The sequence below is a fragment of the Salminus brasiliensis genome, chromosome 5 (assembly GCF_030463535.1).
Source record: "Salminus brasiliensis chromosome 5, fSalBra1.hap2, whole genome shotgun sequence".
NCBI lineage: Eukaryota > Metazoa > Chordata > Actinopteri > Characiformes > Bryconidae > Salminus > Salminus brasiliensis.
In genome coordinates, this window is record NC_132882.1 from 3,883,386 (window position 1) to 3,907,145 (window position 23,760).

Below are 23,760 nucleotides of genomic sequence, written 5' to 3' on the forward strand. Positions count from 1 at the left end.
TAAAGAACCTTTAAGAAACCCCTTTCTTCTAAAAACCTCTGAAGACCTTCTAAAAGACCTTAAAAGACCTTAGAGGTTCTTGGGTTTGAAACGGTAGATGAATCTCTTAAGGTTGCTTTAAGGAAACTTTAATAACCCCTTTCTTTTAAAAAACACTTTTCTTGAAGATTCCTCAAAGTCCATCTACAGTTTCAAACCCAAGAACCTCCAAGAGTTCCTCAAGGATGTTAAACACTGTTAAACATATAAGATCCTTGAGGAACCCTTGGAGGTTCTTGGATTTGAAATGGTAGAGGAACCTCTTAAGGTGCTTTGAGAAACCGTCAAGGAACCTTTTTCTTCTAAAAACCTTTCTTCAAGGTTCTTCAAAGCAATTTAAGAGGTTCCGGCATTGTCCCAAACTAAAGAAGCTCCAAAAGTTCTTTAAGGATCGTATACACTGTTACACGTTTAAGATCCTTAAGAAACCTCTGGAGGTTCTTGAGTTTGAAACTGTATGTGCTTTAAAGAACCTTTAAGGAACCCTTTTCTTCTAAAAACCTTTAACTGAAGGTTCCTCAAAACACCTTAAGATGTTCCTCTGCAGTTTTAAATTGAAGACCCTCAAAAAATTTCCCTTGGAGGTTCTTGGGTTTGAAACTGTGGACGAATCTTTTAAGATGCTTTAAGGGACCTTCAAGGAACCCTTTTCTTTTAAAAACCTTTTCTTAAAGGTTCCGCAAAGCAATTTAAGAGGTTCCCGCATTGTCTCAAACTAAAGAACCTCCAAAAGTTCCTCAAGAATCGTATACATTGTTAAACATTTAAGATCCTTAAAGACCCTTTTGAAGTTCTGGGTTTGAAACTGTAGGTGCTTTAAAAAACCTTTAAGGAACCCTTTTTATCTAAAAACCTTTTCTTGAAGGTTCCTCAAAGCAACCTTAAGAGGTTAATCTACAGTTTCAAACCCAATAACCTCCAAGAGTTCCTCAAGGATCTCATACGTTTAACAGTGTTTAGGATTCTTGAGGAACCCTTGGAGGTGATTGGGTTTGAAACCTCCAAAAGTTCCTCACATTTTTAAACATTTAAGATCCTTAAGGAACTTTTGAAGGTTCTTGAGTTTGAAACTGTAGATGAACCTCTTAAGGTTGCTTTGAGGAACCTTCAAGGAACCTTTTTCTTCTAAAAACCTTTTCTTGAAGGTTCTTCAAAGCAACTTAAGATGTTCCTCTACAGTTTCCAACTGAAAACTCTCTAAATGTTCTTCAAGGATCTTAAACACTGTTCTTTTTCTTCTAAAAACCTTTTTTGAAGGTTCCTCAAAGATGTTCCTTTATAGTCTCAAACTGAAGAACCCTCAAAGTTCCTCAGTGATCTTATACTTTTAACAGTGTAGTTTGTTGAATGTATTGTTCAGTGTAGAGTTAGGGGGAGTTAGGGGGACCCCTCTTGCCCAGGGACCCCTCTTGGTGTAGTGTGGTGGGCTAGCCTGGCTGTAGAAGAGAATGGAGAAGACAGTGTTGTGATCCAATCCACTACACTAACCACACACACTATTTACCTCTACTGTTACAGTCCTAATAAATAATAATATACAGCACTTCTCTATTGACATTATTGTTTGGTAAGGATTTAATGAAAGAGTATTAATAATCTGAGTATATTCTTTTTTATAATAACATCATTAACCTTATATTATACAGCCCTCTCAGTCATTATAGAATAAATAAATAATACAAAAACATCAAATTTGTTTATTTTTTTCATGTCCAGTCTCATACTAATTTTTTAAAACCCTTGACACTGAAAAATATATACTTTTAAGCCATCAATTACTTTTTATATTAATAATACCATCAGTTCCTAATATTAATGATTATCTTCACATTTACACACAGGGTGTGAAATGAAAGGACTTAGGCAAGCCGGGTCAGTCAGCCTGGAGGAAAGACGCCCGGCTGGTGTTTTGGTATCACTCTGTGATTGCTTATCGCTGACCCTTCTTTCAAGGCTCAGATTCCCATTAAGAAGGCAGTACAGAAGAAAGAGGGCCTCAGGGCCCACAGAGGGGAAGTGTGTTTGAGCAGCATTCAGCCGTGCAAAGCCTCAGGCCCACTTACATAACAGCCAGAAGGAATAGACGGCCAGGTTTGCCTGCAGTGCTGTTGATACTTCCTTATGCAAAAACGCAAATAACAGAAACCTTATATAGTCATAAGCCCATTACCTAAAATGATTAAAGTAGCTGCAGAACTGCAGAAACAGCTACAGAAACAGGTACAGGGTTCGAAAAGCTAGCCCAGCTACCATCTCTTCAGCTAGATAACCATGTACTGCACCAAGAAGATACTGAGAGGACACTGAGAGGACACTGAGAGGACAGCAACAGTATCCGGTATAGAAATAATCATAAAAAACAATTACAAAACACAACTATGCTATGCCATGCTATGTAGCTCCTGAAAGCTTTTACAGTGCTGTAAACCAGCCAATCAAAACACACTCATCATTTTTTTCTCTTTACTAGCCCTCCATAAAAGGAAAATAAGCATATTTAATTCTGAGGTAAAATTACAGGGTGGGTAATAGCCCTGTTAAACGGCATCTGAGCATTTTTCACCTCAAACTAAGTCAAATACTTACTATTTATTAGTGGTGTGATGGATCACAAAACTTAGGATTCGGATCGCATTTGTTTTTGGATCAATGAAGACAAAAGTAAGATGCTAATTTTAGCTTTAAGTTTGAAAGCATTTCTGTTCACTCATTTGTATTAGTGACTCTAATACAACACAGTCCATTTGTTTGTTTGTATCAGTGACTCTTAATTTGACAGGGTCTGATTGTTCATTAGTATTAGTGACTCTTAATTTGACAGGATCTGACTGTTCATTAGTATTTGTGACTCTTAATTTGACAGGGTCTGATTGTTCATTAGTATTAGTGACTCTTAATTTGACAGGGTCTGATTGTTCATTAGTATTAGTGACTCTTAATTTGACAGGGTCTGTTTGTTCATTAGTATTAGTGACTCTTAATTTGACAGGGTCTGTTTGTTCATTAGTATTAGTGACTCTTAATTTGACAGGGTCTGTTTGTTCATTAGTATTAGTGACTCTTAATTTGACAGGGTCTGTTTGTTCATTAGTATTAGTGACTCTTAATTTGACAGGGTCTGTTTGTTCATTAGTATTAGTGACTCTTAATTTGACAGGGTCTGTTTGTTCATTAGTATTAGTGACTCTTAATTTGACAGGGTCTGTTTGTTCATTAGTATTAGTGACTCTTAATTTGACAGGGTCTGATTGTTCATTAGTATTAGTGACTCTTAATTTGATCTGTTTGTTTGTTTTAGTGACTCTTAATTTGACATAGCCCGTGTGTTCGTTTGTTTTAGTGACTCTTAATTTGACATAGCCCGTGTGTTCGTTAGTATTAGTGACTCTTAATTTGACACAGCCCGTTTGTTCGTTTGTATTAGTGACTCTTAATTTGACACAGCCTGTCTGTTTGTTTGTTTTAGTGACTCTTAATTTGACATAGCCCGTTTGTTCGTTTGTTTTAGTGACTCTTATTTTGACACGGCCCATTTGTTCGTTTGTATCAGTGACTCTTAATTTGACAGGGTCTGTTTGTTTGTTAGTATTTGTGACTCTTAATTTGACTGGGTCTGATTGTTCATTAGTATTAGTGACTCTTAATTTGACAGGGTCTGACTGTTCATTAGTATTAGTGACTCTTAATTTGACAGGGTCTGATTGTTCATTAGTATTAGTGACTCTTAATTTGACAGGGTCTGATTGTTCATTAGTAATAGTGACTCTTAATTTGACAGGGTCTGTTTGTTCATTAGTATTAGTGACTCTTAATTTGACAGGGTCTGATTGTTCATTAGTAATAGTGACTCTTAATTTGACAGGGTCTGACTGTTCATTAGTATTAGTGACTCTTAATTTGACTGGGTCTGACTGTTCATTAGTATTAGTGACTCTTAATTTGACAGGGTCTGACTGTTCATTAGTATTAGTGACTCTTAATTTGACACAGCCTGTCTGTTTGTTTGTTTTAGTGACTCTTAATTTGACATAGCCCGTGTGTTCGTTTGTTTTAGTGACTCTTAATTTGACATAGCCCGTGTGTTCGTTAGTATTAGTGACTCTTAATTTGACACAGCCCGTTTGTTCGTTTGTATTAGTGACTCTTAATTTGACACAGCCTGTCTGTTTGTTTGTTTTAGTGACTCTTAATTTGACACAGCCCGTTTGTTCGTTTGTTTTAGTGACTCTTATTTTGACACGGCCCATTTGTTCGTTTGTATTAGTGACTCTTAATTTGACACAGCTTGTTTGTTCGTTTGTATTAGTGACTCTTAATTTGACACAGCCTGTTTGTTCGTTTGTATTAGTGACTCTTAATTTGACACAGCCTGTCTGTTTGTTTGTTTTAGTGACTCTTAATTTGACATAGCCCATTTGTTCGTTAGTATTAGTGACTCTTAATTTGACACAGCCCGTTTGTTCGTTTGTTTTAGTGACTCTTATTTTGACACAGCCCATTTGTTTGTTAGTATTAGTGACTCTTAATTTGACATAGCCCATTTGTTCGTTTGTTTTAGTTACTCTTAATTTGACACAGCCCGTTTGTTTGTTTGTTTTAGTGACTCTTAATTTGACACAGCCCATTTGTTTGTTAGTATTAGTGACTCTTAATTTGACACAGCCCGTTTGTTCGTTTGTTTTAGTGACTCTTAATTTGACACAGCCTGTCTGTTTGTTTGTTTTAGTGACTCTTAATTTGACACAGCCCATTTGTTTGTTAGTATTAGTGACTCTTAATTTGACACAGCCCGTTTGTTCGTTTGTTTTAGTGACTCTTAATTTGACACAGCCCGTTTGTTCGTTTGTTTTAGTTACTCTTAATTTGACATAGCCTGTCTGTTTGTTTGTTTTAGTGACTCTTAATTTGACACAGCCCATTTGTTTGTTAGTATTAGTGACTCTTAATTTGACACAGCCCGTTTGTTCGTTTGTTTTAGTGACTCTTAATTTGACACAGCCCGTTTGTTCGTTTGTTTTAGTGACTCTTATTTTGAGACGGCCCATTTGTTCGTTAGTACTTGTGACTCTTAATTTGACACAGCCCGTTTGTTCGTTTGTTTTAGTGACTCTTAATTTGACATAGCCCATTTGTTCGTTTGTTTTAGTGACTCTTAATTTGACATAGCCCATTTGTTCGTTAGTATTAGTGACTCTTAATTTGACACAGCCCGTTTGTTCGTTTGTTTTAGTGACTCTTATTTTGACATGGCCCATTTGTTCGTTAGTATTAGTGACTCTTAATTTGACACAGCCCGTTTGTTCGTTTGTTTTAGTGACTCTTAATTTGACACAGCCTGTCTGTTTGTTTGTTTTAGTGACTCTTAATTTGACACAGCCCGTTTGTTCGTTTGTTTTAGTGACTCTTAATTTGACACAGCCCGTTTGTTCGTTTGTTTTAGTGACTCTTATTTTGACACGGCCCATTTGTTCGTTAGTACTTGTGACTCTTAATTTGACACAGCCCGTTTGTTCGTTTGTTTTAGTGACTCTTAATTTGACACAGCCCGTTTGTTCGTTTGTTTTAGTGACTCTTATTTTGACACGGCCCATTTGTTCGTTAGTACTTGTGACTCTTAATTTGACACAGCCCGTTTGTTCGTTAGTACTTGTGACTCTTAATTTGACACAGCCCGTTTGTTCGTTTGTTTTAGTGACTCTTATTTTGACATAGCCCATTTGTTCGTTAGTACTTGTGACTCTTAATTTGACACAGCCCGTTTGTTCGTTTGTTTTAGTGACTCTTATTTTGACATAGCCCATTTGTTCGTTAGTATTAGTGACTCTTAATTTGACACAGCCCGTTTGTTCATTTGTTTTAGTGACTCTTATTTTGACATGGCCCATTTGTTCGTTAGTATTAGTGACTCTTAATTTGACACAGCCCGTTTGTTCGTTTGTTTTAGTTACTCTTAATTTGACATAGCCCATTTGTTTGTTTGTTTTAGTGACTCTTAATTTGACAGGGTCTGTTTGTTCGTTTGTTTTAGTGACTCTTAATTTGACAGAGCCCATTTGTTTGTTTGTTTTAGTGACTCTTAATTTGACAGGGTCTGTTTGTTTGTTTGTTTTAGTGACTCTTAATTTGACACAGCCCGTTTGTTCGTTTGTATTAGTGACTCTTAATTTGACACAGCCCGTTTGTTCGTTTGTTTTAGTGACTCTTAATTTGACACAGCCCGTTTGTTCGTTTGTATTAGTAACTCTTAATTTGACACAGCCCGTTTGTTCGTTTGTTTTAGTGACTCTTAATTTGACAGGGTCTGTTTGTTCGTTTGTTTTAGTGACTCTTAATTTGACAGGGTCTGTTTGTTCGTTTGTTTTAGTGACTCTTAATTTGACACAGCCCGTTTGTTCGTTTGTATTAGTGACTCTTAATTTGACACAGCCCGTTTGTTCGTTTGTTTTAGTGACTCTTAATTTGACACAGCCTGTCTGTTTGTTTGTTTTAGTGACTCTTAATTTGACACAGCCCGTTTGTTCGTTTGTTTTAGTGACTCTTAATTTGACACGGCCTGTCTGTTTGTTTGTATTAGTGACTCTTATTTTGACACGGCCCATTTGTTCGTTAGTATTAGTGACTCTTAATTTGACACAGCCAGTTTGTTTGTTTGTATTAGTGACTCTTAATTTGACATAGCCCGTGTGTTCGTTTGTTTTAGTGACTCTTAATTTGACAGGGTCTGTTTGTTTGTTTGTTTTAGTGACTCTTAATTTGACAGCCCGTTTGTTCGTTTGTTTTAGTGACTCTTAATTTGACACAGCCAGTTTGTTCGTTTGTTTTAGTGACTCTTAATTTGACAGGTTCTGTGTGTGATATAGTGGTTGAGGGATCGCCTCTTTCTCGCCTATGGAGGTCATTTAAGCCCCTCACGTTCTTGACGAGCTGTCGGGTGGCGGGCGAATCCGGCGCGTACAGGATCTTCCCCATCAGGAACGGCTTCAGCGTGTTCCACACGAGCCTCGTAGCCGGACTGGACTCCAGATCCTTCATCAGGTCATTACAGAACGCAGCTGAAACAGAGAAGCAGTGTAAGGCTGTGAGGCTGCAGGTGGTTCCTCGGTTCTGGGTGGGACAGGTGCTCCTAACTCCCTCTGGATCTGAGACCAACCACTACAGGTTCACTCACTAGTGGAGGAGTCGTAGGGGTGCTCTGCCTGGGCCCGGGTGCTGTTGATCCCCAGGAAGGCCTTGTAGTTGTTGTCCTCGTACCAGTTGAAGGAGGTCACCCTGGAGAACGCTCCCTCGGTGTAGCCACAGACCAGCCTGGAGGCGGCTGCCATTAGCTGGCTGAAGGAGGGGCTCCTCGGGGACTGGAACAGGGGCCACAGCACCTGAACAAGCTCTTTGAAACTGCTCCTCTCGAACAGCTGCACAGGAAACAGGGCCAGCAGAGAGCGTATTTCTACAGTGCAGTCTTATGCAAAAGTTTGGACACCCCCCGTTCAAAGTGTAAACAAATGAATCTACAGGAAACAGGCAAGTGCTTTCTGAAACGAACAGCACAATTTCTAAATTAGCTGAATTTAACATATTGAAAATATGTCTATATTTATATAAACATCTATATTTATATCTATATATTTATATTCAATATGCATTACATTTACTTAAAAGCATTTTTATTATAATTAATTAATTAATTAATAAATATTATATAAAATATATAAATAAATATAGAATAAAAGAATAATATATACATAAAATACAACAAAATTTGTGCTAAATTGCTTTCTCTGCAAAAGATGTCTTTATTTACTTATTTAGAGGTTTTCTTAGAACATTAGAACACCTAGAACATCAACATAATATATTATTTTTAATTATTTAAGCCATAAATTAATTAATTAATTAATAAGTATACAACATAAAAATGTGCTAAATTGTTTTCTCTGCTAAAGATGTCCTTATTTACTTATTTTGAGTTTCTTTTAGAACATTAGAACGCTTAGAACATCAACATAACATATTGTTTTTAATTATTTAAGCCAAAAATAAATAAATAAATAAGTATCTAACAAACAAATGTGCTAAATTGCTTTCTCTGCATAGGCTGTCCTTATTTACTTATTTTTTAAGAACATTAGAACACTTAGAACATCAACATAACATCTTTTTATTATTATTTAAGCCAAAAATAAATAAGTTAAAAAATTAAAAACAAATGTGCTAAATTGCTTTCTCTGCATAGGCTGTCCTTATTTACTTATTTAGACTTTTAGAACATTTAGAACATCAACATAACATCTACAGGTTGTAGTTTGGCTGGGGTACCCAAACTTTTGCATAGGACTGTAATTGTTATTTACTTCAGCAGGTTTTAATGTTATGGCTGGTAATGAACGTAGTTTCTTTATATGTGTGCTGATTATAGTTTTATTCAAATATGAATATGATTTGTTGATAATTTGTCGACTCATTTACGTTATTTTTGTAGGTGTCAGATGGTGGTTACAGAGAATCATCATCCCATGAAAAATTTATCAAATTAATATTTAAAGTATTTAAAAATGTTAAATGAACTGAATGTGTGGAGAAGACGTGACAGTGGGCAAACACTCAGTTCAGGCAGATCAGTGTGTTAAACAGGCCGAATGAAGGAGTATAACTGAGTGATTTTAGTAAACAGACTGTCTGGTGTCTGTCTCTTTGTCCCGGCTAATGGAAAAGTGACCAAAACAAAGTGAGTGGCGTCTTTGTCTTGGAGGACCAGGAGGCAGGCAGGAGGACGCCACATTTCCTACCCCTCACCACCGCTCTTCACTCAGTGATCAAACTGATCAAACAGATCTGTCTGTCTGTCTGTCTATCTATCTATCTATCTATCTATCTGTCTATCTATCTGTCTGTCTGCCTGTCTGTCTGTCTGCCTGTCTGTCTGTCTGTCTGTCTGTCTGTCTGTCTCTCTATCTATCTGTCTGTCTGTCTGTCTGTCTATCTATCTATCTATCTATCTATCTGTCTGTCTGTCTGTCTGTCTGTCTGTCTGCCTGTCTGTCTGTCTGTCTGTCTGTCTGTCTCTCTATCTATCTGTCTGTCTGTCTGTCTGTCTGTCTATCTATCTATCTATCTGTCTGTCTGTATGTCTATCTATCTATCTATCTGTCTATTTATCTGTCTGTCTGCCTGTCTGTCTATCTATCTATCTGTCTGTCTGTCCGTACGTCCGTCCGTCCGTCCGTCCGTCCGCCCGTCCGTCCGTCCGTCTCTCTATCTGTCTGTCTGTCTGTCTGTCTGTCTGTCTGTCTATCTGTCTTTCTGTCTATCTGTCTGTCTGTCTGTCTGTCTGTCTGTCTATCTATCTATCTATCTATCTATCTGTCTTTCTGTCTATCTGTCTGTCTGTCTGTCTGTCTATCTATCTATCTATCTGTCTTTCTGCCTTTCTGTCTATCTGTCTGTCTGTCTGTCTGTCTATCTAGCTATCTATCTATCTATCTATCTATCTATCTGTCTGTCTTTCTGTCTATCTGTCTGTCCGTCTGTCTCCGGTTGAGCCGCCTCCCTTCAACAGCATGTAATCAGTCTGGTCCAGGTTTAGACTGAACTCCTGCTTTAGCCAACACTCACAGCCTCACAGCCTGAGCTTTATAAACAGCCAAGCCGCTCAGAGCATCTGAAGGGCACCAGACACATTTAGCCTTCCGCAAACGCACGGCTGATATCTCTGCTGCTGTGTGCTGGCGTAAAACGCAGCGGTCAGAGGAAACCATGATTTCCTGCCTACTAAAAATACTCCACTATCTGGACCTTTTGGAAGAGTGACCAGTGGAACACACTCATACGTACCACTCTGAGCTTTCCGGAGACAGCAGACAGTGCACGAGCCCAGAAGTGCAGGTCAATGCCACTGGAGTATTCGTCCAGAAGACGTGGGAGCTGGGGTGGATTTGAGGGGGAGAGGAAGAGATATAGATGGTAGATAGTTATACACCACATATTCACTGGTCCATGACCCGTCTGCTGAGCTGGATTTAACTGGACCACATTACTGGATCACAAACTCCACCAAATAACACCTGTTTATGTTCACACCCTTTAAATTAAGCTGCAACCTTGTAGGAACATTTCTGTTAAAAATGATGGGGCGTCCACAAACATTTGGACATATAGTGTATATAAAAACCTTTAGCTACTTCTCATTGAAGGTGATTTGAATTGGGCTGCTGGCAGCAGATTGTGGCAGATGCTTCATTTTTAGGTGTTTAGAAGTGAAGTGTACATAGATTACGGAAGTGCACTCAGTGAGCACTTTATTAGGTACACCATGTACCGCTCTCAAAGCAGCCTCACTTCATTGTACCATGGATTCCTGCAGATTTGAAACTGCCACTGAAAACGACTGCTTCTGCAGCCTCGTAGGATCATTTTAATAGACTAATTTGGTGGTCCGGGTGGTCCGGGTGTGTTCTCGTAGGATCCTTTTTGATCCATGGACGAATGCTAGGCTGTCTGGGTGCACTTTTGCAGCTTTGCAGCTTACGTTTGGGACACGGCCTTTGTGAAAATGCTGAGCACACTTCTAGGAAATGTGTCTAGGTTGACATCCTGGATGCTGAACGATGCCGCTTCCAGAACTGCGCTGTCCTCCCCTGCCCTCGCAGTGCCTGGAAGCCTTTCAGCTGACTCAGAATACAATGGGGTGTTTAGGAAACGAGCTCCAGAATAAGACATCCTTCCTTTCGGACATGCCGGACTGTCGTCTCAGACTGGACAGTCCAGCGAGGCAGAGGAAAGAGCTGTAATTTATGGACTGTGGTTTGGGGTGGAAGAGTGGACAGAAGGAAAAAAATATATATATACATATATATATATATACACACAATACGGACAAAAGTATTGGGACACCTGCTCATTCATCATTTCAAGGGGATTAAAAAGAGCCTCTCCTGCTTCTGTTGGAGTAACTGTCTCTGGCTGTAACTGGCTGCTGAAGCTCCTCCTCAAGGTTGGAGATGGTGGTGTCCATTCTGAGGTGCTTTCCTGCTCTCCACAGCTATACAGAGGGGTTATCTGAGCTACTGTAGCCTTTCTGTCAGCTCCAACCAGTCTGACCATTCTCTGCCGACCTCTTCTCTGCTGACCTCTTACCTGAAGCTGCTAGCTCTTATCTGCACTATCTCGACTAACCTTCGCAACATCTAATAAAGACGGACGAAGGAAACGTTGGACAATCTACAGGAAATGGGCACACGTAGGTATCCTCCGACTACAGTGGGAGGTGTATCCTCTCTCTGTTATTACACAAAGCCTTTATACGGCTAAGCCTTCCACAGCGGTATAAGGGCTTGACTCTAATCCCGTTACTGAAATGGGTCAAGTCTGCTGTGCTGATCAGCCCTCATCCTCTCCTACACCTATGCAGCCAGACAAAGCTCTGAAAGAGAAAGGAGCTCAGTGAGCTGCTGGCAGACGCTACCACTACTGTAACCCATGCTGATAGTTCAGTCTCTTAAGAGAGTAAAGGTCACATGCCAAGCCAAAGCAGCAGTGATACGATGAGTCCACAGAGCCCTTTCTGTTGTACCTTGAGGAAACTTTGGAGGAGGCTCCTGAGGTGCTTTGAGGAACCTTCAAGAAAAGTTTTTTTTTTTCAAGGGGTTCTTGGAGGTTCCTCAAAGCACCTCAAGAGGTTCCTCTACGGTTTCAAACCTAAGAACCCTTAAAAGTACCTCAGGAGCTTATATTTGAACAGTGTACCGTGCTTCATCCACTCCACCAGCATCACGCCCTGATCTACTTGAATGAAACCAACACAAGGCAGCAGAACGCCCAACTTCAAGGTCTATCAAAACTTAGACTAGAGTTTCATGAGACGGCTCCAGCGCCTTCCTACTCACCAGGCGCAACAGTTTGAACAGGTCCACGTCGGCATAAAACTTCTCCTCGATGCTCTCCAGCTGCCGTGGTTTGAGGGGACACAAGGCATTGAAGACAGTGTAGACCCCCCGGCGGCTCGGGAAGATCAAGAAACGCTCCAGAAGACTCGCGCTGCAGGAGATATCCCTCAGCCGGAGGTCTGGAACTCCATACGCAAACTGAGAATGAGAGAGATTCAATGATTAAAGGAGACTTGGGGTGGAATGAAACTCAACTGAGATCTTAAGGTCCCAGTTACACCTGAATAGCAATTTGAATAAATAAAATAATAATAATAATAAAAATCTAGAATATAAGAAGGGAAGACATACATAGGACAAAGTGAGAAAGCATGGAAATACAGGAGCATCCGTGCGGTCACTGCAGGGTTCTGTAATAGCTTTGTCCCACAAGCAGTCAGACTTCTGAACTCACAGAGACTCACAGAATCACAGCATGTTAAATTTCTATGCACCTTATAGACCTGTTATACCTCTACTTTCAGTTTAACATAGTCACCTACCCTGCACCAGAGGTGTCAAGTTATGAAGTATAAATACTTTGTTACTTTACTACAGTAGAAATGTTGGTTATCTAAACTTTACTGCAGTAATTATTAATTTTTCAGACTTTTTACTTCTACTTCTTACATTTTCCCCCAATTATCTGAACTTTCTCCTCCTTACATTTTAAAATCAGCCTCGTTCCTCCTATTTCATCTCCCTTTGTTTTCATTCCGGCTCGTCATCAATAAAAACCCTCTCCAGATAAATCTCTCCATCCGAAAAGTGTGAGTCTGATCCTGATTGGATGAGAAGTATAAACAGACACCATTCTGACTCCCTATTGGTTTATAAGAGATCCATCACACCTGCACACGTCCCGTCACTCTCCAGCGAGCTCACAGCAGACGTCTGTAGTCTAGTATGAAGACTGTGTCCGTGGCAGAGACTCAAGAGAGCTGCAGTGAAACGTCCCGACTGAGCCCCACATTTACATTCCAATAAAGCTTATTGATCACACGCCTCTGAAGTCTGACTTTCTGCAGCTTCACAAAACTTCTAGACAACGACTCTTCATATTTTCCTCCATGAAGCTCATGTTAATGCTCAGTAGAGCACAGAGACGCTCCTTTAATAGAGCTGATATTACTAAAATGCTTCATTTTCAATGGGCAGATCTGCAGCTGAAACAGGAGCCTAGTGCAGCCCAACATTTTTAACATAAACATTTTAATAGATCATTCTCCTCATTATGACTTTTAGAGAAATGAGTTTTTGGGGAGGGGGGGCGGTAGTGCACTATAGACCCCTGTGGTGCGGCCTAAGCTTTCAGCCTTTGTTTTCCTTCCATTACTTTTACTTTTCTACTTGAAGTCGTTCTGAAACCAGTACTTTTACACTTTTACTGGAGTAAAAAGCTTCAGATACTTCAGCTTCTATAGAAGTCTTTTAAAACCTCGTATCTCCACTTAGTTCTGTCTGAGGAATGGATGTCAATACTTTTCACACCTTGCGTCTGCACATTGCACTTTCTGCAGTCTGTCCTGTACTGTATTGTTTTGTTCTCGTTTTGTTCTCAGTTGACCTTGCGCACATGGATTTTTATTATAAGTCACAAACACGCAAAAACATGAAAGGAAAACTGATAAAAACATAAATGAAAAGGACTGCAGTGCAGTTTAAAAGGACCTAGCAGGCCGTTGGGCCGCCCTCGCCATCCTATCAGTGATGTTCAGGCCTATTCCTCGACCAGAGTGTCTCTGGCTGCAAAGCCGTATAGACACCACTCACTTTTCCCTTAGCTTAGACTCTCTCCACTGTTAACGAAGTCACCTCTATTAGAAGGGTAGCCCCGCCCCTGCTACTTAATTAGGCCATACCACTCAGGCTAACTCGGGCCTACCTAGGACAAACGATTGATTGCATTCGGCGACAAGAGCTAAATATGATATGTTGGATGATGATCACCACCCCATCTCATCATCCTCCTCAACTCCCCAACTCATCCCAAAAGTACTGGATGGAGCTCCACCGTCCATCATTCCAGAGAACACAGTTCTTCCACTGATCCACAGCTCAATGCTGGGGGGCTTTATACCCCTCTACTAGCCCACGCCTGGCATTATTAGGCAGCATGGTGCCAATAGCTTCCTGATGTTCCTGAGTCCTATTCTATTGGCAGTACTTCTTCTTTACAAGGACTAGACAATCTATGTGCATTTGCACATTTGTGTCAGCAATGGGTGCAACGTCATATCAGTGTACAATCCTACCGCCTCAGTCCACGTGCTTCTCTACCTTGTTCTCTCTCAGCTTGTCCAGAAATGCATGTATACAGTGACGTATAATCCGGAGTCCCCTTCCCGACTGTAGGGGGAGCCCAGGAGCAAGAAATACCAATTCTCACATAAAGCTGCTTTACAGTTACAGTCACACAACATGAAAGTAATGCTTTTACAGTTAACAGACCAAACACACACACACACACACACACACATCTGATGAGTGGTAGCTAAGAGTGCAGTGTGTAAACTACTAGCCTAATGGAAACAGCCCAATGGTTACACACCACACATGCATGCAATACACAGCCAGCCTGTAGCAGGGTGGGCCACTCAATCCATCTACCCACATTCCACAAGCCCTATTATACGCAACCCCCTGTGTGTGTGTGTGTGTATTCGTGTATGTGTGTGTATGTGTATGTGTTAGCGTCACACCTCACGACATCTCTTTATACCTCATAATATCGATAATACCAAGCCATATGGTGACCGCCTCCACAGGTGGGTCTTATCCATGTTGGTGGATGTAGGTGACGTGTGGGTGAGTCACACATGTGAGAAACCTGTCACCCCACTGACAGATGTCCCACTGCATCCCTCCCTGTCTCTCTCTCTCTCTCTCTCTCTCTCTCTCTCTCTCTCTGCCCATCTGATTAGTTGCTAGGGGCTTATCCAGCCAGCACTTTCCCCCCGTGTTGGGCCTGAATTAGGCGGCCCTGAGAAAGGCTGGAGAAAAGAGAAAGCCCTGCGTTCCTCCACCCCACCAAATTTCCATATGAAAACCAATAAAGAGCCTTTCTAACACTAATGTCATTCCTGGGGTCCAAGGCTTTGTCCCCATGGCCCCCCCCGCCCTTCAAACTGGGTGTCTTGTACCGCACGACAGGACCACAGGACCAAAACAGAGGGGAACGCGCTCCAGTATGTGAATCTCCACCAGAGATGCATTCACACACAGATAACACACAGACAGCAGCACAAAAGGGATGGTGATGGGAAGGGGGAGAGATGGACAGCCACTAGGGGTCCTCCTGAATACAAACACAGTTTTACATATTCAGACCGGAGCTGCATGAAGTATCGAACCTTCAGCATCTGCTGAGTAAATCACTGATATTAGAATAAACACTAATAATAACACTCCTACAGAAAGTGGTGGTGGAGGTTCTCCATCACTGTGTTCATCATTAGAACATCTCCAAAGTTCTCCTCTCTCATGGGTCTAGTATTATTTAGAGTTCTCCTCAGATCAACACCTGGTTTGGTGGTAAATCAGGGCTTAATGATGGTAAATCAGGTGAGCTGCTGCTGCTGCTGCTGCTGCTGCTGATGGAGTTGAACACATCCTCCACGCTGTGCTGGCTGGACTGGGGGGCGTCCAGGAGAAACCTGGAGGAACCGAGCTCTGTTCTTTAGACTAGCTCACCGACAAGATCTCACTACTTTCTTCAGAATGAGCAGAATGAGAATGAGAACTGCTGCTAATTTTACCACAGGACACCCTCAGAGGTCTTGAGGAGGCTATACCTCATGACGACTGCAGCATGGAAGTGGGGGGCGGGTGGAGAGGTCCTACACAATATCAGGAAGGTGGTTTTAATGTTACGGCTGATTGGTGACAGCATGGATTACCTGTTCTGGTCTGATCTTGGCTTTAACCAGCTGATGGACCACCGATTCCGAGAGAGGAACGTCTCGCAGCAGATATGAGGTGAGCATTTCGTCGTCCTTCAGAATGTCCTCCACTGTGACGCCCAAACCTGTGCAGCAACCGGCCATCCAAGCAGCAAAGAGACAGAATCAGAATCACATCACTGACTATGTAAGAACACCTACATACATATACAGCCATCGCCAAAAACACTGGCTCCCCACACTTCTTCCAGAAGATGTGGACAAAAGTATTTGGACTCTGAACTTGATATGTGGTTACAAACCAACCAACCTCTCTGGAGGCGATCATGGAGGCGAGAACCAGCAGACTGAGGGACAGCTCGGTCCACCAGGCAGTCAGGATGCTCAGCTCTCTCCCTGCCCTGCCTCCCCTTCCCCTTTCACCCCCTTAACATACAAACTTTGGATCCTGCACACCAGTAACACACAAACTTCTACTTTATTTAAATGTCTCTGGGTGCCTTGTACCATACGACAGGACCACCAGAGTGACTCCACACACAGACAGCAACACAAAAGGGCTGGTGATGGACAGGAGGACAGACAGCCAGCCACTAGGGGTCCTCCTGAATACAAACACAGTTTTACATATTCAGACTGGAGCTGCATGAAGTATCGAACGTTCAGCATCTGCTCAGTAAATCACTGATATTAGAATAAACACTAATAATAACACTCCTACAGAAAGTAGAGGTGGAGGTTCTCCATCACTGTGTTCATCATTAAAACATCTCCAAAGTTCTCCTCTCTCATGGAGTCTAGTATTATTTAGAGTTCTTCTCAGATCAACACCTGGTTTGGTGGTAAATCAGGGCTTAATGATGGTAAATCAGGTGAGCTGCTGCTGCTGCTGCTGCTGCTGAGGAAGTTGAACACATCCTCCACGCTGTGCTGGCTGGACTGGGACCAGGAACCATTGTGTTATTTAATGTTTAATCTATGTCATTTCAATCCTTTGATGTTTGACAATAAGAAAGGTGTTCTTCTCTTTGAAGGCCTCGTTTTATGTTCTGTAACCAAGAAGCTCTATTTTGGTCTCATCCGTCCACAGCAGGGACGTCTCGATCAAAGATGCTTACCCCCTGATCCAACCCGAGTCTCTTAATGCTGACTGTCGTCCGATTCCGACACCCCCACAACTTGAGTAAGCTTGGGGGCTGAAGGGTCAGGTGGGTCAGTCAGACTGGACTGTAAGATATTAAACACTATAGAGTTTAAAATAGTCGTTTAAAAAGATTGGAATTTAGTCTGATTTTAGAAATTAGTAAACTCAATTCTAATCTGATCTACTTTGTATGGAGCAACTTTTTAAACGACTGGTTTAATATCTTACAGTCCAGTCTGACTGACCCACCCTGACCCTTCAGCTCACAGCATCTTTAGCAACACCTCTGCAGTCTGATTACTTAGTGTCTGTGTGTGCATTAGCATTAGCATTAGCATTAGCATCCTCCTTGGTTCTCCTAAATGTGCCATTCAGAGCTGGTTTAGAAAATCTAGATAAAGGAGCGGTGGTTCTCTCGCTGGTAGAGCGAGCAGGTAGTCACTCAGAGCTAACTCTAAGCTAAAGTTTAAGTCTTTTTACCCGAACTTTCCGCTCCACCTTAAATAACGCAGCAGTTATGCTCTGCTGTGGAAATGGACACACTGTAACTGCATTAGAAACAACATTAGTTTTGGTTTTGTCTGCTAACTGGTGACGCCGCCACTCTGCTTCATTTTCCTCACTGAAATAACGTCACAGATGAACTCTGGTTACGGTTTTCCTACAAATGAGACGTTTGTCTGCAGCTGATGAGGTTCATGTCTAGTAATGGGGCCTAGAGGACACCAGAGGACACCCTGCTATAGCTGAAGTGGATCAGCACCTTCAAAAAGCCAATACATGATCTATTAAAAAAACCCTAATCCTGGGCCAATGGATCGGTTTGGGACCTCCCTAGTCCACAGGACGTTCTTCCAGAGGGATGTTGGCTCCAGTCTGTTTCTGTGTCAACAGTGGGAACTGAATTTCACCATTCGAACATTTGAATCCTGCTATAATTATCCATCATTTTTCTCTTTTGTCCACTTCCAGGGAGGTTAGCTATAGTGACATGGGCTGTAAACCTCTTAAAGACATTGCACACAAATGAAAAAAGCATCACATGGTTGAAATCTGATAATTTTTTACAATTTTAAGAAGGTGCCGGTAATTTAGTCCAGTCCTTTGATACCAGATTGGACTTTTTCCTCTCTGCTTTCTTGTGTTGTTCCAACGCTAACAAAAGAAATAAGCCTGTGAATTACTAAATGTCCCGAAAGACGTTCAGGGGGGCCAATATTTGGAATTTAGTGGACCTGGTGTGCATACACGCAGTAGATGGACAATACAGAAACAAACAGCAAAATCCTTGAGCAGCTCATTAGCATGAGGAACACACGGCAATATTGTCTCAAGGAATGTGGCACATCAACACCTTCAGAGCATTCCTCCTGGGACTCTGAGTGGACTCTGTAAGAGCGGTGCAGACAGGACTGAGAGGGCGATGGAGAGGGAGAAAATGCAGAGGAATGCAGAGGAATGTGAGACATCCTGACCCCGTCTCCAATGAACACTTCAGAAACGTCCATCTAGCTTAAGTGCGAGAGGTTAAGTGGGAAACTTAATTAAACGGCATTCTCCACACTGCAGCCCAGGCCGACTGCGCCGAGAGCACCGCGGACGCACGAGGCGAATCTGGAGGTCTACAATGGCGTAGGAGTGGGCAGCGCTCCTTGTAGCTGTTGCTGGGTACACATTCATTTGTCCTGAAAACAAATCTCATGAAAACACGCCTGTCGAAAACGTCAGTGTGAATGTCCCAACCAGACCCAGACGATCCCTGTTTGTGCGTCCAGGGGTAAACAAATAGAAAGTGCTCTCTAAAAATACTCGGGAGAGGAGGGGTAAGCTGATTAGGCCTCCTCCAGGCAAACCAGGTGCTGGATCTTAAGGGAACTGGACTCACTTCTTTTCGAGAGAACCTGAAAGGGCACCGGCCCCAGCTGACCTCAGGGCTTTCTGACCAACGAGTTCTATCTGGTCCTCTCAAGCGCTGCTGAAATCTCTGACCACCTTCTGTTTAAACCGCAACTCCTTCAGAGCTCAGACCCCACCTGCCACAGGTAGTGTTGCTCAGGTTCATCCTGTCATTCATAACAGATGTGCTATATTTGCTGTGCCAGGCTGACGGCCTTGATGATGGTGGCTCAATAGGGGGCAGTGCTGGGTTATTGATCACAGGGTTGACTAAGCTACCACTGTTGGGCCCTTGAGCAAGGGTCTTAACCCTCTCTGTTCCAGGGGTGCAGACATCTGGTTATGTCTTTCTTTGTCTTGGAAACAAATTTCAGTTCTGAGTCCAGATTGGAGGGGCAGGCTTGGGATCCCAGCAATGATGTCGTATGGACATTGTGGTGGGCTGTCCGTGGGCCAGCTGATAACAATGGTCACCTGGTTTGAGAGATGCTGAACTAGGGACTGGTTAGCGTCCCTTTTTTGTCCCATAAAGCCTTGTTTTGGGTGTTGGTGACGTTTGGTGGCGTTTCAGGGTTTGCATTGAGTTCATCTGTGGCTGACTACCAGGCTGCAGAACTCTTTTTTCCCTTGGGGAAAATCTGGTTGGCTCATAAAGATACGTTGAAAATTGGGCTGTATTTGATTTGGTCCAAAATAAGCCATCTAAGGACATCTTTTTGGACCTAATATCGCCATGAGAATGATTTGATGAAAGCATTGCCTACCACCACCACCCGATGCTGCAGGAGCACAGGTAACGCAGCAGAATGGGGTGGGTAGGGGTGGGAAGCAACCTAAAAACGATGGCTTTTCAACTTAGCAAACTTTACAATCAATTTTAGATGTAGAGGGATGTCTTTTTCTACGATCTGAAAAGCCCCTAGGCGACTTTTTTTGCTGGGTGAGTCGAGAGCGAAGGAACATCACGATTCCCCATGCACATCTGAGGTGCCCCTAAGCCAGTCACTTTAACCCCAATTGCTCCCTGGGTGCTGAGGTGACTACCCAGTGCTTCAGGAGGGTGTTTTCTCGCTGTACCAGTTCCCCAGTTTGTGTGTTCCCTGCTCTGGATAGAGTTGTCCACCCCATCAGCTCCAGCTCCGTACCAGTCCAGGGGATTGAACCAACAACCTTCTAGTCCCAAAACCCCACTATATGAAGGACATTGAAAAGTCATCAGTCCTGGAGTAAAAGCATCCAAGTCAAAGTCAAACCTCTCAGGTAGGAGAACATTACCCCTGGAGCCTCCTTGCTTTGGGCTCGTGCACTCACCTTCAGAGCCGGCCCAAGGCATACTCGAATTACGCGGCTGCTCAGGGCCCCAACACCACCAGGGGGCCCCCAAGAGCACCAAGATACCATGATACCCTATAAAATGATGAAGGTGGTGGTATAGGGGGGCAAATAAATAAATGGGGGGGGCTTGGGTCAGCCCTGCTCACCTTCGATCCATTCGGGATGTGTACGGATCGCTCTAATGAACTTGCTCATGGTGGTCAGCTCTCTCCACACTCTCCCTAAATGCAGGAATTCTGTGTCATTTAGAAGAAGTTCCTGTGTGTCGGCCCAAAGACGAGTCAGTCTGTAGAGAAACAACCACACACACAGTAGGGTCATGATGTTGATCTGCTCCTGCAGGGGTCCTATTCTATTGGCAGTGCTTCTCTCCAGGGACTAGACCTATATCTCTGTCAGCAGTGGGTGCATCTTAAAGTAGAGGAATGCATTCATTGAAATGGGTGTCCACAAACATTTGGACAGGTAGATAAAGAGACACACTTCAGACATCAAATATGTGCTGGCTGATCCTCTTCGTTAGGGAGTAAGAGGGGGGAAATTCTTTCTTACACTCAATCGGTTCACACTGACCAATCACAACAGCCGTGGGTGACTCACATGGAGCTGTTGTAGTTGGACACAAGGCCGGGAGACTCCCCGCGAGTTGGGTGCTGGAAGCAGGGGTTGTTGGCATTGCAAAAGATGCCCTGGATCCATGGGAGGACACCAGCAGAGGGCATGGCTTTGTTTGGGAAATGACCTAAAGTGGTAAGAAACAGTTTGGTTGATTGAAAACAGCCCTTTAAGGCTCTTATTTGATAGATATGATACTCCTACACACCGGAGAGCCATAGTCCAAAGACCAAAAGTCCAACAGTGGTTTAAAACTGATCCCAATACTGGTTCCCAACCCTGGTCATGCAGTGGGGGTTCTCCAGGACCAGGGTTGGGAACCAGTGGTCTACAGCGATACTGGTGTTGCTCATCAATACAGACTTTCAGTTGTGAGACATGTATAAGAGTATAACTCATACAACAGGTATAGTGCTTTTAAAATACACTATTTGGACAAAAGTATTGGGACACCTGCTCATTCACTGTTTCTTCTGACATCAATGCTACTAAAAAGAGCTGATCCTGCTTTTGTTGGAGTAACTGTCTCTACTGTCCAGGGAGGAAGGCTTTCTACTAGATTTTGGAGGAGGAGCATTGCTGTGAGGATTTGATTGCACTCAGCGACAAGAGCATTAATGAGGTCAGGATGATGTTGGATGATGATCACCACCCCACCTCATCATCCCCAACTCCAAGAGTGCTGGATGGAGCTCCACCTCCATCCATCATTCCAGAGAACACCGCTCTTCCACTGCTTCACAGCTCAATGCTGCTGGGGGGCTTTATACCCCTCTATAGCCCACACCTGGCAATATTAGGCAGCATGGTGCCAATAGGCTCAATTGTCCATAGTCCTATTTTATTGGCAGTACTTCTCTAAAGGAACTAGAGAAGCAATGGGTGCAAGTTAAAGTAGCTGAATTGCATCATTAAGAATTTGGGTGTCCACAAACATTTCCAATTTAATAATGTCTGAGAAGCTCTCAAAGAAATATGAAGTAGCGATGCTCTACAGAATTTATAAGAGGTGAGGACAGGACTCTTCTCTCAGAGAAGGGAATTACAGACAGTCATAAATGAGGAACGGGAGTAAAGACCTTCAAACTGGGTAAAATTCAAGTAAGCCAATGGCCTCTTTACTCACATTCATGCTGACGGTAGAGTGGATTAGCCTTCCTTAACCAGACGAGCCCGATGAACAGCATGACCGGCCACATGATCTCCATGAAGAACCGCATCTGAAAGAGACAGACATTTGGCTGCTGAGGGCTCTGAGGGGCTCAGCAGTCTAATGCACTTCTACTATGTCCCAGGAGGTCGTGAGTTCAAACCCTGAGCCACGCCGCCTCTTTGCCATCAACAGCCAGAGTCCATGAGAGCACAATTGGCTGTGCTCGCTCCAGGTGGGTTGATGGCACTCCCTCCCCTCATCACTCTTAAAGTGTCTGTTGGCTGGTGTGGTGGAGCTGGGGTCCTGGTGCTTGCCCCTAGTGCTTTCCTCTGAGTATGCGGTCGAACGCCACATTGGCGGCAGTTCTAACAGAGGTGGTGTCGAGCTTCGCGTGTATCGGAGGAGACGTGTTAAGTTCTCATCCTCCTAGTGTTGGGAGGTAGCGAGCTCGTCTAGCAATGTGGTGGCCTGGATATGAACCCTGTCCCAACTCTTAATTGGGACAGTGGTGGCTCAGCAGTTATTGATGACGGGGTTGTGGGTTCGATACCCGGGCTCGACAAGCTACCGCTGTTGGACCCTTGAGCAAGGCCCGGACACCACAGTGATGGTTGCCCACTTCTCTGTGCACGGATGTGTCTGTGTCCAACACAAATGTTCTAGGGGTAGCGACCCATGATGAGGTGGGTTCACGGGCAGTATCAAATTGGGAGAAAAATAAGAAGAAATTGACAAATTATGAAGAATATTTCATAAAAATGTGATTTTTTTTTATATGTGATACTCCAGGTAATGTCGTCAGGAAATATGGGATCAGTGTTTTAAACTATGCTGATGATATTTTCATATTTCCACTCCTTTAAAATTTCAATTAAATAAAAATGGTTTATTAATTAACGCTAATTAATTAGTCTAAGACCTAGTCACAGCCTGGGGCAGTGGTGCTACAGCGGTTAGAGCACCAGGCTACTGGTGACAGGGTTGTGGGCCCGATACTCGAGCCCTTGAGCAAGGCCCTTCACCCTCTCTGCTCCCTGGGCGCCGTACTGTTCACAAGGTTGTGAGTTCAAGACCCATGTCTGCTAAACCACTAAACTTAAGCAAGGCCCTTAACTCTGTCTGCTCTAAGGGTGCTGCAGCCTGGTCGACTCTGGTGATCTGACCCAGGATCTCTAAGCTGGGAAGAATTTCTTTGTACTGTACAAATATAATGACAATGATGAAGACAAGGTCCCTTCATTAATTAATGATGTATTTCTACCATGCAGAAGTCATGGCAACGCTTCCCAGTAAAAAGTCCTCCACCAGAATGAAGCCAGAAACTGAGGGGTTACGTCCAGTTAAGTTATGTTAGCTGGTTAAACCAAGAAATCTGTCTGTGTGCAAGCAGGAGCTGATGCACATACCTTCTGCCTCTTTCGGACTGTCCAGTTCTTCCACAGCAGGAGCCGGACCTGGCTGATTGTCCCCATGTCTCCACTCCTAAGCCCCTCAGGGCTTCGCTACAGGTGACCTATAAAAATGAGTAAACATAATAATAATAATAATAATAATAATAATAATAGCTGTAATGTGAAGTTTTCCAATGTTTTTTATAATTTTTTTTATTAACCATATAATAATAATAGTAATAATACTCCTAATAATAATATATATATATAAATTGTTTTTCCTATTATAAAAATTTGAATAAGTGAATAAATCATCTACAGGAATCAAACGTAAATATGACTTTTTTTTTATTTTAGACACACTTTT

At 42.6% G+C, this 23,760-nt stretch overlaps 1 protein-coding gene across 1 annotated transcript in view; it reads right to left on the minus strand.

The window, feature by feature from the left end:
• abca4a (ATP-binding cassette, sub-family A (ABC1), member 4a) overlaps positions 1–23,486 on the minus strand; it is a 78,870-nt gene extending 55,384 nt beyond the window's left edge. The window contains exons 1-9 of the mRNA XM_072678677.1: positions 23,409–23,486; positions 21,976–22,069; positions 20,835–20,976; positions 20,381–20,520; positions 15,857–15,984; positions 11,919–12,116; positions 9,868–9,957; positions 7,208–7,448; positions 6,952–7,091 (exon numbers count right to left, since the gene is read on the minus strand). Coding sequence (XP_072534778.1) covers positions 6,952–7,091; positions 7,208–7,448; positions 9,868–9,957; positions 11,919–12,116; positions 15,857–15,984; positions 20,381–20,520; positions 20,835–20,976; positions 21,976–22,069; positions 23,409–23,474 — 1,239 coding nt within the window. The 5' untranslated portion in view covers positions 23,475–23,486. The remainder of the gene's footprint in view (positions 1–6,951; positions 7,092–7,207; positions 7,449–9,867; positions 9,958–11,918; positions 12,117–15,856; positions 15,985–20,380; positions 20,521–20,834; positions 20,977–21,975; positions 22,070–23,408) is intronic.
• Positions 23,487–23,760: the final 274 nt, after the last annotated feature.